General features: G+C 36.2%; 2 protein-coding genes across 2 annotated transcripts in view; both read left to right on the forward strand.

The window, feature by feature from the left end:
• The window catches only part of rasgrf1 (Ras protein specific guanine nucleotide releasing factor 1), a 42,420-nt gene extending 28,244 nt beyond the window's left edge, over positions 1–14,176 (forward strand). The window contains exons 15-27 of the mRNA XM_084409033.1: positions 1,636–2,006; positions 2,933–3,052; positions 5,853–6,023; positions 6,118–6,224; positions 7,177–7,289; positions 7,487–7,547; positions 8,265–8,368; positions 9,560–9,644; positions 9,778–9,975; positions 11,502–11,581; positions 11,791–11,908; positions 11,991–12,059; positions 12,900–14,176. Coding sequence (XP_084265159.1) covers positions 1,636–2,006; positions 2,933–3,052; positions 5,853–6,023; positions 6,118–6,224; positions 7,177–7,289; positions 7,487–7,547; positions 8,265–8,368; positions 9,560–9,644; positions 9,778–9,975; positions 11,502–11,581; positions 11,791–11,908; positions 11,991–12,059; positions 12,900–12,992 — 1,690 coding nt within the window. The 3' untranslated portion in view covers positions 12,993–14,176. The remainder of the gene's footprint in view (positions 1–1,635; positions 2,007–2,932; positions 3,053–5,852; positions 6,024–6,117; positions 6,225–7,176; positions 7,290–7,486; positions 7,548–8,264; positions 8,369–9,559; positions 9,645–9,777; positions 9,976–11,501; positions 11,582–11,790; positions 11,909–11,990; positions 12,060–12,899) is intronic.
• Positions 14,177–15,829: 1,653 nt separating this feature from the next.
• Positions 15,830–19,789, forward strand: ctsh (cathepsin H). Its single transcript, XM_084409767.1, has 12 exons — positions 15,830–16,148; positions 16,420–16,451; positions 16,574–16,679; positions 16,770–16,840; positions 16,922–17,026; positions 17,103–17,189; positions 18,255–18,310; positions 18,447–18,528; positions 18,600–18,668; positions 18,742–18,848; positions 19,129–19,254; positions 19,418–19,789. Exons 1-12 carry the CDS (start codon positions 16,052–16,054, stop codon positions 19,491–19,493), a joined length of 1,014 nt encoding a protein of 337 aa, XP_084265893.1. The 5' UTR covers positions 15,830–16,051; the 3' UTR covers positions 19,494–19,789.
• Positions 19,790–19,871: the final 82 nt, after the last annotated feature.

The following is a 19,871-nucleotide window of genomic DNA, read 5'->3' on the forward strand; positions in this document are numbered from 1 at the left end:
CACCCGTGCCGCATCTGCGAGATCAAATATTTAGTGTGCACGTTTTGCAGCCTCTCTCTCTCTTTCTCTCTCTCTCTCTCTCTCTAGCGCGCACGCTTTATTTTGGTCTCTCTGTCTTGCTTTCTGCGTCTCCTCCTCCTGTTGGCTCCGGAGACGGAGATCCAGGCACATGGGTACGAGCCGGGGACCTCCCACACACCCACTCTCCCCTGGGCAGACTGCATGGCCTCCCCCGCTCAGCTGCCCTGCCTCAGCTTCAGCGCTCACCCAGACTGTCATAAGAGGGGTTATTTCTGTGCAGGCATGACGTGTAGGGGTGGCTCGATGTGTGGGAAAGCTTCTCTGCAACGCTCTCCATCCTTATAGAGAGATGTGAAGAGTAGGCTGTTTATGCTCCGCAGAGACGCTTTTCTCTGTCAGCGCATACACCCTGAGCACACCACGCGGCATTGGGAAGCCATTATCCGCTAAATCATGAGCTGCAACGAGAGGCTAATACGTAACTGTTGTTTTTTTTAGGCTTGTGATGTGCCCATGGTGGTTTTCTGAATCTGTGCTTGTTTAAAGGTGAAACATGTCATTTCTGGGACTGTAGTGACATTAAACTGAAAATAAGGAATGTTTTCATACAGGTTCTCATTGGTCAGTTAGACAGTTATCCCAGCCCCCAAACTAAATGCATTGAATGAGCCTCAAATAAACAGCTCTGCGAGGTTCATTTATAATGAATAATAATTTAATAATCAAATAATTTTATTATAATTCTAAGTTTTTGTGAAATTTTACTATTATTATTTAATGAATGTTTTATTTCAGGGAATTCCTTATAGTTATCTCTCTGCACATTATACTTGGAAATGAGAAAGTATTTTAGCATTTAAAAAATTACTTGCGCTACTGTTCAAAAGTTTGGGGTCGGTAAGATCTCTTATGCTAATAACCAAGAGTGAATTTATTTGGCCAGAAAATACAGTTAAAACATTTATAATGTGAAATATTATTAGAATTTAAAATAACTGTTTTCTATTGTAATATATTTTAAATGGCTGTGATGGCAGCCAGTATATGTAAATGAACAATGTTTACTTGTTCTCTGACCGAGAAATCTTGAATTCTGCCATCTGGGAACAATACAATTCAACACCATTGTGACTAAAAGTTTGCTAAGAAGTATTTCCTACTAAAGCAAGGTGGTATTTGACTCTGGTAATCATATCCATAACAGACTGGTGGGAGTGGCATTGGACGGCAACATGCCCAGTGCATTATGGGTATTGATGTTTTCCTACCTACTGTATTTGGCTAAAAAAAAGGACTTTCTACTGAATAGGCAGACAAGTTATATTGAAAGCCCATTTTGCCGTACCCATTTAATGTTGAAAACAGTTGTGAAACTGTGATACTGTTTCCAGGTTCAAAAGAACAGCATTTAGTTGAAATAGAATTATTTAGTAACATTACAAATGTCTTTACTATGACTTTTGATCAGTTTAATTTGAATAAAAGTATTAAAAAAAAAAAAATTAAAATGTCTTATATGAAATCACATGTCCATGTGTGACACCCTCAAGAGGTTTAAATCAAGACAACATGATCACTAAATCAACCCTCCCTCCTGCTCTTTTTGACACCTAGATCCCTGGAGCTGTTTTTCGCGAGCAGCCAGAACAACAAGCTTCTCTACGGAGAGCCTCCTAAGTCGCCCCGTGCCAGCCGCAAGTTCTCCTCCCCGCCCCCGCTGGCCATCACCAAAACCTCGTCCCCCAACCGGCGCCGCAAACTGTCCCTCAACATCCCCATCATCACCGGTGGGAAGGCTCTGGACCTGGCGGCCCTTAGCTGTTCCCCCAATGGCTATGCAAGCATGTACTCATCCATGTCCCCTTTCAGCAAGACCACTCTGGACATCAACAAGCTCTACGTGTCCAGCCCCGTCTCCAGCAAGATTCCCGACGACAGCGAGGGCAAGACGGACAAGACTGATGAGGTTGCACCGTGCAAACCGGGTGAGGTCATACTGCAAAATACCAGTAAAAAATTGGTAACATTTCGGTAACACTTTAGTTTAGGGTCCAATTCTCTCTATTAACTAGTTGCTTATTAGCATGCATATTACTAGGATATTGGCTGTTTATTAGTACTTATAAACCACATATTCATATTCACATATTAATTAGGAGTTTATTGAAGCAAAAGTCATAGCCAATAGTGAGAATTGTACCCTAATCCCTAAAGTGTGACCAAAATTTTAATTTCTCGACTCTAATTTCGATAACACAACATAAACTAATAACACATAATATTTAAAAAAAATAATATCCATGTTATTATTATTATATTATAATCCATATCATTATTATTATATTATTATTAATAATAATATATAAAATAAAAAAGTATTTAAAAAAATATTTTTAAGTAAAAAAATTTTAAGTAAAAAAAAAAAAAGGTACATGCCATTGCTGTAATTTGATATAAATATTAAACAAACTAAATCATAGCAATGGCATGTACTCTTGCGTAATTTTAGTATCATTGATATAAAAAATATATATATCATCGTTTTTGTTAATATTTTCAGTAAGATATTTTGTATTTTCTGTTTCCATTTTCATAGTAATTTTATGGGTTTTTGTCATTTTTATTAGTTTTCTCTCTTTTTTAAAATATGTCTATGTAGTTGTTTTTTTATTAGATTTTAGTTTTAGGTATTTTATTTCTCAAACTTAATTTTCAGCTAGTTGACAAGGCAACTTTAATTTATTTAATATTTTATTTAATTTATTTAATTTTAGTATCACCTTGGCACCAAAGAACCAGCACTTTTGACATCCAGACTGCAAACTGTCATAATATGGTGGCTTTGTGTTCTTTTCACGATAAGTTATGCATATAGATAACTTAATGCCTATGACTGATTTTTTTTTTCTAGATGGTTCAGTGAGGGAGGAAAACGACAACGACCCGATCCAGAGTGACGAGGCAGAGGCTGAAGTATCGCCCACCAAATCACCCACCACTCCCAAAAACGTCAAATGCAAAAACTCCTCAGGTAGAAGACACTCTGTCCTAGACTTCCCTGCCATGTTGTTATCGCTCACTGACATGAAAACCAGAGCACCTGCATCTCACGCTGACAAGCCACCTGCACCCTTCACACCGGCCAAATGTTGCATTTATCAATGGCTCAAAATAGCAGACTAGCTGTTTTGAAAAGGAGTGTTTAATTCAATGGTTCACTAACATTAGGTTTTTCTTTTAACGGTTTGCGCTGCTTGATTTAGCTATGTGTAAAAACTTCAAGGTCCTTAGCATTTTTGTATTCTGTTCCTGTTTCTATTTTGTTCACACATGTCGTCGTTCATGTTTTAAAGTGTGTGTATCTGTAAAGATCTGAAGTGATTCTTAGGACAGAGATGGAAGACACGATTCATGCAAAATCTCATTAATTCTGTAGGTTTAAAAAAAAAAAAAAAAAGCTCAGGGAAACGCCAAAGGAGGCGTGAGTAGGTGTTTGGGAAACTTGTGCCATAGCAACCATTAGCGTGTTTTCTCTCTGCCACCCCGGTGCAGTCGATGCACTGCAACAACGCCGACTCCTTGCTTTAAAACTAACTTAAATAGGGGTTCAAAGGTCAGCAATGATCCCATTGTTTCATGTGTGTGACGCAGTATTTCCGTCAAGCTTTGTGGCAGTAGAAGAAGAAAGCATGTTTTGGTTCTACGCCTTTGCTGAAAACAACTAGTTTTCTTTAAAACGCTGCTTTTGTTATTCTCTGAGAGTGTATTTGAGACATTCATCTTAGTGAAATGATGAGGTATTTTTAGTCTCAACCATCTTGAGAACCAGAGCCCAGCCTATTGTCTTGATGAAGACGCAGTCTGTGATTTAGCGTTTTGCGCCGCCACCTGCTGGATGCTTAGATGCACTACATCATTGCAGCATCATGCTCCAAAAATACTTTTTTTTTTTTATGATAACATGATGCATTATCCTGTGGAAAGTGCTTGCAAGTACAAAACTAACAGTATGGAGATAAGTGCTTATTGTGGTCTTGCTGGCAGTCGCAGACAAACTGGATAGTGGGTCGTTGGGCGCAGTAGATGTTTGTGACATTTTCATATGTCATCATCAAGGGCTTATCCATTGTGGAGATAATGTCACTGCCTCCATTATTTCTGCATGAGTCCATCTTGTCTTATTTTACACCTGCTGTATCCTTAAAGGGAAAGCACTCTGAAACACAGTAACTCCACGTCTACTTAATATTTGTTTGGACCTTTTAGTCTTTGGCTACGGACAGATGACACTTTATGTCTACAAGTCTTAAGTACAGTCTTCAGACACTTCAGCTCGAATCTCTTTGAGATTACAGAGTCAAACTTTTAGTAATGCTGTTTAATAAAAAAAATGCAAATATTTAATATTAAAATTTGAAAATGCTCTGTATAAAATGTATAGTTCTGATTTAGAATTCTGATTGAATGAGACACATTCAAATTTGTAAAATGACAGTTAATAAAATTGCCACATTACTTTGCAAACATAAACAGCATGACACTAGTGTAATGATTTATATTACTAGTTGGAAGAATATCAATAGTATTCAGTGGTGGACAAGTAAAATACATTTTACTACAAGTAAAATGTTACTATATCCAAGTATTTTTCAAGTAACTACTTTATCGTAGTATGTTTATTTTGGAAAACTTGTACATTTTATTCCACTACATTTCATAAAAACATGCCGTTCCTTGTTATTTTGAACTGAAGAAATCATTGATTGAATGTTCAGAAAAATGGAACTGACCATTTTAATATTTGCATACTGAACTGTGATTAGTCCGCTTTCTAACGTCTTTTTGCTTATTAAATTGTGATTGGTGTTTTACATTATCAATCCTTTAGCTATTCATAGCCGCTTGTACACTGCAAAGACGGTGTTGTATTCTATTCTAGAAAACTAGACCCATGCTGAGCATCATGACAATAAACATTAATTTACCCAGAACTTAGAGAACCTACAGTAAACACACCTACAGCTAAAACACTATTGTTGTGCTGCCTTACAAGCGCCTGTATTATTAGTGTTTTTTTCTAGTTCCAGTCTTACCACTTGAAGTATGCAAACATTTTATTATTTTTTTACACTGAACTGATATTGAGTTACTGACTAATTCTGTTTTTATCTGAAATTAAAACTAAATTAACATGGAAATTTAAGGAAGCTTGTTTCTACCATGGAATGGTTTATAGTATATATCGCAAGTAAGTCTGACTATAGCTCTAGAATTGCGAGATCTAAAATACAAAGTTCTGTTATGAAACTCTAGATGGCGCAAAATGATAGGTCCTTTACTCAGTCTGCTTGCAATCACATCATTCTCTATAGGGCACATCTGATTGGTTCCTGCTGTATCAGTAGCCAATGAGCTCGCTGCTTAACCTTCAAATACTTGGTTAGCATTTGCTGTAGCAGTTGCAGTGCACTTTCAGAAACCCTCCACCTTCCCCAGCTCCACCTGTATAGATCTGCTACGGGTAATTCATGTACACTATATTGTACAGCAGCATAGCAGATCTATTCCACCAAGACTCAACATATCAAGATTGTCATATCCATTACCATGCTGAACACTCCAAGAGTTGTCATGACAGACCTTGGAATTCCGAGAAAAAAGCCAGAATTGTGTGATGTGAACTTGCAATTGTGAGAAAAAAAGTCAGAATTGTGAGATATAAGAATATAATTTTTTTGTTCTTAGCAGAAAAAAGCTTCCATAGCAATTAACCTCCTGTCCAAACATGCATTTAACAATCGTGTGTGCTTCTTGTCTTTCTCTCTGGGCAGAATTCTCTCTGTTCTCGTACAATAATGGCATGGTGATGTCGTCCTGCCGGGAGCTGGATAACAACCGTAGCGCCTTGTCTGCCGCTTCTGCCTTCGCCATCGCCACAGCTGGTGCCAACGAGGGCACGCCGACCAAGGAGAAGTACCGGCGCATGTCTCTGGCAAGCACAGGTAGGGTTCACCAATCTGTTTCAATCTCTCATAGGTTGTGGATATTTGTTGCCTGGCAGAAAAGAGATTAATGTGAATTTTGATTGGTTATCAGGGTTCCCCACGGATCAGAGGAACGGAGATAAGGAGTTTGTGATTCGTCGAGCGGCAACTAACAGGGTTCTCAATGTCCTCAGGCACTGGGTGTCCAAACACTCGCAGGTGAGATTGAGTACACATTATAATAACATACTAAAATTAGCAGTGACCAAACAGAAGCAAAAAGCAGTAAAATTTGTCCCAAAAGGAATTTTTATGTAGTATCCGCAGTTATTTTGATGTGCTGAATTATGTGGAATAGATTTAAACATGACACAATTTTAAAGGAGGTCATATGATGCTTTTTTAATGTTTTTTAGTCTGATACATTTAGTGTGTAATGTTGTATACGATCTGTAAAGTTACAGAGCTCAGAGTCTCCCACAAAGGAGGATTTATTCTATCTAACAGAGAACACTGATCCAAACCTGCCTAAATCACCTCGATCGAAGCACAGATGTTAATTTCTCAAACGTCTGTCGCATTGTGAAATATTAGAAAAATGCCCGGCAAAAGTCGTCTGCAAAGACTTCAGTGAATTGTAGTGTTGTCGTGTCGCAGAGACGCTGTGTGTTTAGAATGCAAAGGCAAAACCACTTAGTTTAGCCTTCTGAAAACGGATGAAATTAGGAATTAGCGGTATGGATTTATTTATAATGCTGTTCTTGAGCAGTACAACCCAGAAGTTTGCTTGTTTACAGTGAACAGCTTCCTGAACCTGGAAATGTACAACGCAGGCTATATCCAAAGTCTACTTACCACTGTGAAGCGTTCTGCTCAAGTCATGCATGCAAAGTTGGTTCTGATCGATCGGCTTGATCATATGCATTTTCAGAATCCGACTCTGATACTGATATGGTAAAACCAGCGCGTTTCAGAGACTCAAAGCCCGTGTTTTTGAACATTAAATCATGTTAACCTATTCTATTACAGCCTATAAACAAAAGAATAAACTTTTAAAATAGCATCATATGACCCCTTTAAAGCATGGTCAAATATAAACAGCATTTTTAAAAATAATAGCATTGAAAGAACTTTCTACAAAGTTTTGTGTGCCTTGCATTTGTGTGTGCAGGACTTTGAATCCAACACTGAGCTGAAAATGAAGGTGATTAGTTTCCTGGAGGAGGTGATGCATGATCCTGAACTCCTGACCCAGGAAAGGAAAGCTGCAGCCAACATCATACGGTGAGTCTGCCCAGTGCCTACACCCTAACAGATGCAGTGCCCACATGTAGAGTTAGGGATAAATACAGATTAAAAAAATAATAATCATTTTTATGAGTATGTGTTTTGTGTGTCACTTCTGTTATCTGATGAACTTTTGTGCATGCAAGTCAGTCTGTGGTTTTGCTTGTAAATCATAATTTTTCTTTCTCTGACAGGACATTGACACAGGAGGATCCTGGTGACAATCAGATCTGTCTGGAGGAGGTGCTGCAGATGGTGAGTTGGGTGATTCTGAGTCATCCTTCAAATTATTTAACATTAATGCCTTTCACTGCTAAAACAAGCAGAACTTTATTGTTTCAACATAACATATTTAAATTACTGTTCAAAAGTTTGGGGTCGGTAAGATCTTTTAACGTTTTTGAAAGTACTGTATCTTATGCTCACCAAGGCTGTTTCCTATTTTAATATATTTTAAAATATTATTTATTTAAGTGATGGCAAAGCTGAATTTTCTGCATCATAATTCCAGTCTTCAGTGTCACCTTCAGAAATCATTCTAATTTGCTGAGTTGCTGCTCATGTAACATTTTTCTTATCGTTATCAATGTTGAAAACAGTCGTGCTGCTTAATAATTTTGTGGAAACGTATATTTTTTCCATGATTCTTTGACGAATATAAAGTAAAAAAAAAAAAAAAAAAAAAAAACAGGATTTATTTGAAACAGAAATCTTTTGTAACATTATAAATATATTTACGGTCACTTTTGATCAATTTAATGCATCCTTGCTGAATAAAAGTATTGTTATTATATATATATTTTTTAAATCTTAATAACTCCAGACTTTTGAATGGTAGTGTATATCCAGAACATCACTTGTTATTACAGTGGTTTTGGTTTAGAATGTTTCACCATTTACAAAGTTGTATAAACAGCTGAAATTCATTATTCAACTTTTAATTCATTGTTATCTAATTATTATGTTATGTAGGCGGAAGGAGGAAAGTCAGAGCCTTTCGAGAATCATTCAGCTCTGGAGATCGCAGAACAGCTCACCCTGCTGGACCACCTTGTTTTTAAAGTCATACCATATGAGTGAGTGTGATTATGTTTCAATTTATTTGTTATTTAGGGAACTACAGAGATAAAGTATAGTTCACTCAAAAATGAATGTCATTAATGTTGCTAGTCCAAACCTGTATGCTGTTATTTCATGGACATATACACTTCAAATAATCTTCACAGTGCACACAGCTCTTACAATATGATTTGCACTCTATATATCTATCTTCTGAAGTCATACGATAGATTCTCAATTCTGCATACAGCTTTGACATGAATGACATGAGGGTGAGTAAATAATTTTTAATTTTGAGTGAACTATGCATTTAACAAGAAAAGCTTAGTTACATTGTTTGATTCGTTTTTACATAATACTTAAAGTGGCTATATGTAGAATTCAGAAACCCTTGTTATTAGTGTCACCCGTGACCGTTAATGAACTGCAGCCAGCTACTGATTGTGTACACTTGTGATCACACTTGTGCACGCTCGAGACGTGATTTAATGCCCTGATATACTCGTTTTTGCTTAGAAGTAAAAAAGAAGTTGAAAATACCTTTGCAGCGATATACTGATAATGCTGAGAGCGACGTTTAGATGAATTTGTATTACGTGCTTTCCTCTCAGTAACAAAATAAGCACACGATAAAAATGCATTTTTGAGAAAACAGCAGTTAAGAAGCATCTGATCATAGCGGATGTGTTTGCACCAGTTCTGCGATTTACTGGCATTAAAGTTAAACTGTTATGATAGTTTGATTATAAAGTATATTTGAGACTATATGGTTCTGGCTATGTATGTGAGACTATAGTTTGAATGAATCCCTTTTCTTTGCATGACACATTGACGTCACAGTACAGAATAGCTCTTTCGGCATTATCCTGAACACTGGATAGGCATTTATTTCATGTGTCATTGAACAGAAGAGAGGGTCTCGGGAGCGCGCGTAACTGTCACATCCTTTGGATTTTCCTGGTGAAACCGGCCCAAATCCTTCACATAAAAATCAGTCTACAGGCTTTCATAGACAACCTAGGAACTCGTTGAAGGTCTTGTTTTTTAAGATTTGTTGCAAGCTGTTCACTCATTGGCAATCCCAAAAGCGATTAAAACATGAAAATTCTTACATATAGCTCCTTTAAATATTTGTGAAGAAATGTGAATAATCCCATAAGCTATCAAACATAGTGTTTTTCCTCACAAATGTGTTTATTATCGTGCAGGGAGTTTTTTGGTCAAGGATGGATGAAGAATGACAAAAATGAGAAAACACCTTACATCATGAAAACGACAAAACACTTCAATGATGTAAGTGTTCAATGTGAAAACATCTGGTTCTAGATAAGTGTAAATGTTCAGTTCTTGCAATGTATTTGTTGATGCACTGTCTCAAATGAAGCATAGTGTGCACAATGCTGATATATCTCTGTCTCTTTTAAAGATCAGTAACCTGATTGCCACAGAGATCCTGCGCTGTGAGGATGTGAATGTACGGGTAGCAGTGATAGAGAAGTGGGTGGCAGTAGCTGATATCTGCCGCTGTCTCCATAACTACAATGCTGTGCTGGAAATCACCTCATCCCTCAATCGCAGCTCCATCTTCCGTCTGAAGAAAACTTGGCTCAAAGTTTCGAAACAGGTGGGGAACTACTTGATAAAACCTCATCAAAATAAAAGTAATGATTATGGCGTTTGTTATTGAACAAAGAATGTGAGAACATGAATCATGTCAGCTGGCTTGAAAGGACAAGTAGGGCCTTTTTAAGACTGTTAAACTATTCAGACAATTAAAGGTGCAGTAAGTGATTTCTGAGAAACACTGTTGATATTTGAAATCAACCCAAACAAACACACCCCTCCCTTCATTGCTCCGCCTCCAAAAATAAACATGCAGTACACAAGTAAATACAAGCAAGAGTTGGATGTTGGTCACCAGCAACACATCAGCCCCAGACAAACAATGACTCTCAGAACTGTCCTGTTTCTATAGCTAACATTACAACAAAAGCATGTCTTGGTTCTGTGAATCATAGCAAAACCAATGTTACTCACGCATGGAGCAGAAACAACGCAACCTAAGCGTCCGTTTTCAGGCCTTCCCGCTTAGGTCTCTCCAGCGCTGGCAAGCTTTTCTAAGGTACGCTAGGCAATTTTGGAGCGGCTAGGAATAGCAAGCTAGCTTTGAAAGCGTTAGAGCCCAGCCTACTTTCAGATTGCTCTCCAAAGCCACGCCTCCTTCAAAACACATGAACTCGCAGGATCAAGCCAGAGCAGATTCAGCATAGCATCATAAGAGACGGCTTAAATTACCTCATGTCGCACAGCACACAATGAATGTAAACAACTTACAGGGCTCTAAATGTACCACCTGACTGCTACAGATTCATTTCGACATTGATAGTGTTGACATAGAAACGCATAAATCTGAGTTTGAGGACGTGAACAGCTCCGGGTAGAATGTCACAGGTTAACACACGCAGCATTAACTCGTTGTTTTGGTTCAGGAGGAACTGAAAAAGGCGGCTGTTGTTTGTTTTTGGCACTCGTCTGTCTACAATTCTGGTTAGCCTTACAGAACGCGCTGATGATGTATGATGTCTGCTCGAACAGGTACGCGGAAGTATGGGAATACATATCTTGACAGGCATTGTATCGTTGCATTTGGACCAATTGAATGAACATTTTTTGGTCCTGAGACTTCCATAGACTTGAATTGCTTGATAGCAATCAATAATAGAAGTCTAAATATAAAAAGATATACATATGTTGTCTAGAGTTTCAACCAGAATATCAAAAAGTGTTTATGAAAAAAAATTGCCTACCCTATATTTAACGTGGGTACTAAAGCTCTTTCCTGATCATAACCCTTCTTTTTTCATGATATTCTTCTGAGCTTTTCTCTTTTGTAATGTCTCTCAGCCATCTCTCTTTCTACAGTCTTTCTTCAAATCTCACTCTTGCTCGCTCTCTCTCTCTCTCCTCCCCCATCATGAGTGGACACGATTGGCTACAAGTGTGTTGTGCTGCTCGGTCTGATCCACTTGCAACAGAGTTTCTCAGAAATCCCTTACTGCACCTTTAAGCAATATTTGCATGACATCCTGTTGTTGATTTGATATTAGCTGACTGATAACATTTAACACCCTGTTTCGTTTAAATCATTAGACCAAAACAGTCATTGACAAGCTGCAGAAGTTGGTCTCATCTGAAGGAAGGTTCAAGAACCTCAGAGAGGCCTTAAAAAAGTACGTTTTTTTGTTGCTGTACTTGTTACTTGTTGCTGTAATTGAACTCAGATATGTGTATTTGAGGAGGTCTATGAGATATAGTGATTATTTTATTTATTTATTCTTTTTTTTTTCTTTCATTTTGCTATTGGCTTTGGTTATGGTAATATGAAATGGCAATGAAACATGATGGCATAGCTAATATTTTTTTCTAATGTTTCTGCTAGTTGTGACCCTCCCTGTGTGCCATATTTGGGAATGTACCTCACTGACTTGGCCTTTATTGAGGAAGGGACCCCCAACTACACAGAGGACAACTTGGTCAATTTTTCCAAGATGAGAATGGTAGGTTTTTAGATGCGTTTCTTTTATGCATGTGAAAAAAGAGTCATAGTCATTTTGTTATCATATTTTCTTCATTTTACAGATCTCCCATATCATCCGAGAAATCAGGCAGTTTCAGCAAACGGCATACAAGATTGATTACCAGCCAAAGGTATTGAACTAATGTTGGTTTGTACTGGTAAAATATTAGGTTTCATGATCAACATGCACTAGTACTAGTACAGTTAGTGGTTAGGTTTGAGTGTGTATTGTTTGTTTTGTACATCATTGTTGTGTCGCTGTTGGGCAGAAACCTCATATCTCCAAAAATGCTACTTTTCTGAAAATGTGAAAAACTCGATGTTTTTTTATTTATTTTTTTATAATTTAATGCTTTAGAAGCGCTTCGCACAGGCTATTTAAGACAGTATTGGCTATGATTCGACAACAAATGTTAGATTAAGACACTCTTCTCCACTCCCTAAACACATAAAACATTAACCTTTATATATAGTGTTTCTTGAGTAATAAAAACGCTTTACTTATTCAAACCAACAGTTCTTTATTTACCCTTGCATTGCAAACAAGCAGAGATGATCCAAAATGCGTGCGGCACTTCATTCACGATAGAGGCAGGGTGGAGTTATGAGGTTTTACCGACAGCTTGAGGATCCAATGAAGTTACGAGGTTTAGTTACAAGCTCTTTTTAATACTTTTTAATGGTTAGATATTTGCAAAACAGACAGACACAATGCAGGAACACATCACGGTATCTCTACAAAGCCATTTAATCACAGAATCTATTTGTACTTCTAACCTTCACTAACATTAACAATACCCATTTACTGAAAAACTACTGAAAAACCTGAAGGTATTGTAGCGTATTGCATTTACGAGAATATATTCTCTTTTCTCTAGGAAACTTGAATCGAGATTTGAGCTGTTTTCACAGTGTTGTTTGCATTGAAGCATCACATTCAATATGAAACTGATACTGCGTTTGTCTTCCAGGCAGTACTGTATTTACTGGACCAAAGCTTGGTAATGGACGAAGAAGGCCTGTACGAAGCCTCTCTCAGAATTGAGCCTAAAGTGCCCAACTGAGAAAGGCTCCGCTTAACGTCTACAAAATGTACAGACACCACGCTCTCTACAGTATACATCCATGTGTTCTGTTATGTACTGTAACATGATTATTACTCCTGGGTGTGTTCCTTGTTTTTAGTTGTAACCAAATGTTGCCTAATTGTTTCAGATCTTTCACGAGGACTTACCTGTTGATTTCAGCCTTTGTTCTTTAGGGAATCATATTTTATCCCCATCCAAATTATTTAACTGTACTTACAACAGGATTTAATTCAATTCTATTTCAAGGTGTGGTTGTTTCTTTAATTGATCAGGCTCATCCACATCACCATAATGAAACGTGAAAAGCCGACAGGAGCATTTTGAGATTTTAATAAGATGCATGTAACTATTTTACGGTATATGCATACCATGTAGCAATGTGGAAAGCAGATATATTCCTGTATACAACCAAGCGTATAGAAACACTTATACTGTTATATCATTATAATCCAAGGCACACGTCACTGTACTTAGCTGAACCAACTCCAGCATTTTTACATTAATTGGTTGCGATAATTAACGTCCATCCCCTGATTTCACAATGCCTAAACTGCCATGATATTTTTTGAACAGTTTTGGCATGACTTAATAAAGCAGACAGTGTATAGCTTGGTAATTATAATACATTAAAAGACAGTATATGTCTCCTATCAGGCAAAAACAATTTTGATCTGTTCTTGCATGAAGAATTTGTTCATTTTGCAGCAATTTATTTATTATTATTTCCTCAGCCCAAAATTAGACTATTTCTTCACAAAAAGAAGCAAGGACTATTAGATCAGCATTACATTTTTGAAACTAGTCGTTTAGTGATTGTTTACCCATGTAATGTTTTCGTTGCTCACAGCCGCATTTTGGGAAAAAAGGGTATTCTGGGTTCAACACTATCCTTCTACACCAGATTATCCAGCTATTGTACATTTACAGACAATCTATGTTCTTCTTGCTGTTCCAGTGATTGTGGAACGTGACTGAATATCACTTTGTAAAATGCATTGTCGTTTAAGAGTATGATCAAAAGTGAATGACCTTCCCGCTTGCAGCATACAAAGGGTATTTTTGTAGTCCTAGAATAAAGACGTAGGGTTCTGCATCCTTACCTAAAAAAGAAAGAAAAAAAAAAACAGACCGTAGAAACATTTTTGTACAAACATTGTCAACTCGCCACACAGAAAAGTATTCTGTATATTTTGTACATGCAGCCCTATGTATTTCTTAACATGTACTAGTTTAAAGCACACCTCTTTAAAGCGTTGTATCCTATGCTTACACACTCAATGCTATATGATTTGTGATTTTTGAAACCATGATCTAGAGGTAGAGGACTTTAAAGTGTTTTGCATATACTGTAATCCTGTCTATAATCATTCTCTTAGCAGGAATATAGTAATGTAGTGCTTATTCTGTGAATATTTGTATGTATTTTTACTATGTACAGTCTGGAAACACACTAATCGCTCATGTGGCAGGCATGCAACACTGTATCAGCCAGAAACTTTAAAAAGGATATATATATATATATATATATATATATATATATATATATATATATATATATATATATATATATATATACTGTATACACATCTATGTGCACATACTCTTATAAATTATATATAAACATACAAACAAACATTTTGCTGTTAGCAATACCCAGTGGTATGAGAATTATCTTTCAACCCTTAAGTTTATTTCCACGGCTCGGGAAATATTTCCAGTTTTGTACAAAAAAGAGAAATGAACAGAAAAGAAAGAAAAATAAACTGTATGTTTCCTGATTACCTCTTGCTAATAAATCTATTCTATCTCAGGGGGATATTGCTTCCTTGTATGTGGTTTTTGTCATGCACACTTTATTTTGCTCTCTTAAAAATTGGGTTATAAGCAGTGTTGGTGAAAGTTACTTTTAAAAGTAATGCATTACAATATTCCGTTACTCCCTAAAAAAGTAACTAATTGTGTTACTTTTTGATGGAAAGTAATGCATTCTCATCTGGTCCGGGCTTGCTTGCTTTGTTTTTTAATAACAAAAAGTTATATTTTTGGCAAATGTAAAGGCTCTTTTACTCCAAAAGTGAAATGAAAAAGTCTAATACTGAAGGAAACCTAAACAAACCTTTCAGCTGTGCTGCCATTCTGGATTGCAGAAGAATAATCCCCAACACTGGTCATACAGTAGGTGTTTTCTTATGTATAATAATACTGGCCACATTTACTTTAAAGCGGCAGTGTTTCCGTATTATGCTGCAATACAAACACATCCATTAAGTATTAATGATGTATAATGTAGTATATACTGTAAGACTATTCATAAATAGTTTAAATGTGGACAATTTATGTTTCAATTAGCCTATGTAGTAACAGGACAGAGATTTGTATGACAAAACTTGCCATAAATAATTTTTATGATCATTTTCATGTAAACATTTAGAGTCATTGGTAACACTTTATTTTAGGATCAAGTTCTCACTCTTATCTATTGCTTATTAGCATGCATATTACTTTTGGATATTTATTAGTACTTATAAAGCACATATTAATGCCTTATTCTGCATGACCATGTTATACTTACCTTAATCCAACCCAATACCTAAACTTAACAACTACCTTACTAACTATTATTAAGCAGTAATTAGGAGTTTGTTGAGGCAAAAGTCGTAGTATAGGCTAATAGTTAGTTAATAGTGGGAATAGGACCCTAATCTAAAGTGTGACCGAGTCGTTTTCAGGAAACTGGCTGAAACATTGTGTCTGGTAGTAACTCACACTTATGCTTGACACTGGTCATGTGATGTCAACGTTGCAGCTACTGAGGGGGCGACCCGCTCATGTACCCTAGCTAGAATAAAACAGCTTTGTGCACTTCATTAAACTGATATCTAAAAAAAATGCTGTTAATTTTTTTGTGTAAAACGTTTAATTAGCTAAAGAATATTGAGTGCACCTTTAACCCGAAGCCCAGAGGACAACAAAGCCCTCCCTCGTGTAGGAGGAGTCATGTGATACATAATAAGCTATTCAAATGCTGGTGTGTTATGAGCTACTCGCAGGGGAAGATGAACAGGTTGATTTTGTTGGTGCTGTTTGCGGTTCTTTATCAGGTACACACAGTGCCTTTGCACACTGAGGAAGGTAAGATTTCAAACCAGCTTTTGACTTTGAGCTTTTTTTTCTAACGTGCGCCGTTGCGTCGTACTTTCGCTTTTGACTATATGTCGTAACAGATACACAACATGTTCATGACCACGAAGACTTTCAAAGTATAGAACAGACAATAGTTAAAATGATATAGGCATATATATAATATAGCAATTGAAAAAGTAGTGGATTAAAATACAAATGGAAAAATGTATTGACCTGTTGTGTGCAGCACCAAAATAAAAAATATAATTATTTGTTGCAGATGAGTTTCTTTTCAAATCATGGCTGTCTCAGGTAAGAATCAGTTGTTTTGTAATTGTTTGTTCATGTAGCCTCACAAGGAAATGTAAGGCTGCACTAAAGGAAGGAAGTGGAAGAGGGAGAAGTAACCCCTTTTATTATTTTTAATTTCGCAGTATAATAAAAAATATGAGATAAATGAATATTACCAGCGGCTGCAGATATTTCTGGAAAACAAGAAGAAGATTGACCACCATAATGCTGGAAACCACAAGTTTTCAAGTATGACTGACATAATCTAACTTACAGAATGTTATGAAAACTTTCATGGTTAGGTTATGAAAACACATATTATTTCTCTGCACTTTACAGTGGGACTGAACCAGTTTTCAGACATGACCTTTGCTGAATTTAAGAAGTCCTATCTCCTGACAGAGCCTCAGGTATTGTTTTTGACCGCCTCATGTGATCAATGAGGAAGTAGGAAAGTACCACAATTCATGAACATTTTTACAACCTGACAGAACTGCTCAGCCACTAGAGGGAATCATCTGAGCAGTAATGGTCCATATCCTGATATGATTGACTGGAGAAACAAAGGACACTATGTAACGGATGTCAAGAATCAGGTATCTTGCTTATCTTGCCCTAATAATCCTCTAAAACTGTAATATTGGTGGTTCTTAATCAGTGACACTGTTTCAGGGACCTTGCGGAAGCTGCTGGACTTTCTCCACCACAGGCTGTCTAGAGTCCGTCACTGCTATTGCCACAGGGAAACTCCTACAACTAGTATGTAAATGTTGATTTTAATTTATCGTTAGATTTAGTAGTAATGTCTTATTGCTTTATTTAGTACCAACATGCAGTAATTACTGCTATAATACCACTGTAATATACACTACCAGTCTAAAGTTTGAAATATGTTTTTGAAAGAAGTCTCTTATGCTCACCAATGCTGCATTTGCATTTATTTGATCAAAAATACAGTAAAAACAGTAATATTGTGAAATATTATTGCAATTTAAAATATTTTTTTCCATTTTAACATATTTTAAAATGTATTTTATTTCTGTGATGGCAATCATTACTCCAGTCTTAAGTGTCACATGATCCTTCAGAAATCATTCTGTTAAAAACAGTTTTTGATGCTTAATATTTTCATGGAAATTAAAAAAAAAAGAATAAAAAATGAAAACTTTTCTTTATGAAGGATGCATTAAAGGTATAGCGGAGGATTTTTTACTTCCGGGTGGATCACCTATACTATTGGTCCTCCTAATTGTCAATCATTCTGGTGAATCAATCAAACTTATTCAAAAAGTGGAGAGGGCGGGTCTTATCTAAAATTCGGAAAGATCCTCCACTATACCTTTAAATTGATCAAAAAATGACAGTAAAGACATTTATAATGTTACAAAAGATTTCTGTTACAAATGCATGCTGTTCTTTTTAACTTTCTATTCATCAAAGAATCCTAAAAAAAATGTATCATGGTTTCCACAAAATTATTATTATTATGCAGCAAAACTGTTTTCAACATTGATAATAATAAGAACTATTATTTATAACTGATCATCGATAATAATTGATAATAACTGAGCAGCAAATCAGCATATTAGAATGATTTCTGAAGGATCATGTGACACTGAAGACTAGAGCAATTCAGCTTCTGAACCGTTCTTTTAAATTATAATCATATTTGAGAGTATTACTATTATTTTTTAACCAAATAAATGCAGCCGTGAGCATAAAAGGCTTATATCAAAAACATTTTTAAAAATCTGAATTATTCCAAACATTTGACCAGAAGTGTAAAACATCAGGTTATTAACCTCTTTGTGCGTTGGTTTAAAGGCAGAGCAGCAGCTTGTGGATTGTGCAGGTGCTTTCAACAATCATGGCTGCAACGGGTGAGTTAAATAAATGCATCATATTTCAAAAGCCATAGATTCAGATTGTGTTGGGTTTTATTTTATGGTTCTCGGAGTTAAATCTCGACTGTAAAATTGTGTAAACAACATTTTACTCCTGTCACATGCTTTTTAGTGGCCTCCCAAGTCAAGCCTTTGAGTACATCATGTACAACAAAGGTCTCATGACAGAAGAAGATTACCCCTACACGGCTAAGGTGAGTACTTTACTCTTTTACCTATTGTTTTAACTTATAAAGACGTGACATTTCCTCTTACTTGCTTGTAGGACGGTGAATGTAGATTCAAACCGCAGCTGGCTGCTGCTTTTGTGAAGGATGTTGTAAACATCACAAAGGCAAGTGATGGTCCATATGCAAATATTAATAAAGTTGCACATCTTCGCTCTAACTGTAAATTTCTGTTTTTAGTATGATGAAATGGGCATGGTGGATGCTGTGGCCAGGTTGAACCCTGTCAGCTTTGCATATGAGGTGACGAATGATTTCATGCACTACAAAGATGGAGTATATTCCAGGTAGGGACGAAATATATGCCTTTGCTCTCTTAAACATATACTGTAGGCTAACATTATAAAAGAAAACACTACTTAAAATGAAAATATTTTTTATTATAATAAATTAGTGTTGTCAAATTGATTAATCGTGACTAATCGCATGCAACAGAAAAGTTTGTAATTATATATAATGTGTATAATATATGTAAACACAAATTTTTATGTTAAATGCGATTAATCGCAATTTATCGATTTGACAGCACTATCATAAATATAATTTTATGCTATGACTATTTTACAGCAATGTCTGTCACAACACTACTGACATGGTGAACCATGCAGTGCTTGCTGTGGGTTATGCTGAGGAGACCGGAACTCCGTACTGGATAGTGAAGAACTCCTGGGGAACCAACTGGGGAATTAACGGGTCTGTTTGCAGGACTTTATCAAATAAAGGAGATTTCCTTAAATGTTATGCTACTGTAAGGTTGAAAAATAAAATTGAGATTATAAATGAACACTTGAGGAAGTTGTCCTCCCATACATTTTTTATTATTTGAATGAACTAATATTTGTTTTCCCCCATACAGATATTTCTACATTGAGAGGGGAAAGAACATGTGTGGACTTGCTGCGTGCTCATCCTATCCTTTACCTTTGGTGTAAATAACTGACAATTATATACTTTTACCATGAAAAGGGAGATGAGTTATTACATTTTACTCTCACACAAAATCATTTTATGCACAATGGACAACATCTTCATTGATGAGACATAATAGTCTGTATCAGCTGTCAGTAAATCAGTTGAATGCTTATTCAACTATATGTTCACATTCATTTAAAACATTAACTGACACTCACACTATTAATATGCTCATTGAATTTGTTAAAATCAAGATTTTATAATGCTCATGTTAGCAACCAAAATTATTGTACTGAAATAAATATTTTCTCAGGGATTTGTGTGTGTGTGTGGATTTTTATAGATTACTTATCAGCATAATGGTGTTCATCTATTGACTAAATCTTAAAAACAGATTA

Source organism: Rutilus rutilus (genome assembly GCF_951802725.1).
Source record: "Rutilus rutilus genome assembly, chromosome: 5".
NCBI lineage: Eukaryota > Metazoa > Chordata > Actinopteri > Cypriniformes > Leuciscidae > Rutilus > Rutilus rutilus.

Coding starts and splice junctions, on each gene's coding strand:
- ctsh (XM_084409767.1), top strand. CDS start 16,052: ATGAGCTACTCGCAGGGGAAGATGAACAGGTTGATTTTGTTGGTGCTG. Junction 16,452..16,573: donor TCAAATCATGGCTGTCTCAG/GTAAGAATCAGT, acceptor TTAATTTCGCAG/TATAATAAAAAATATGAGAT. Junction 16,680..16,769: donor TGGAAACCACAAGTTTTCAA/GTATGACTGACA, acceptor TGCACTTTACAG/TGGGACTGAACCAGTTTTCA.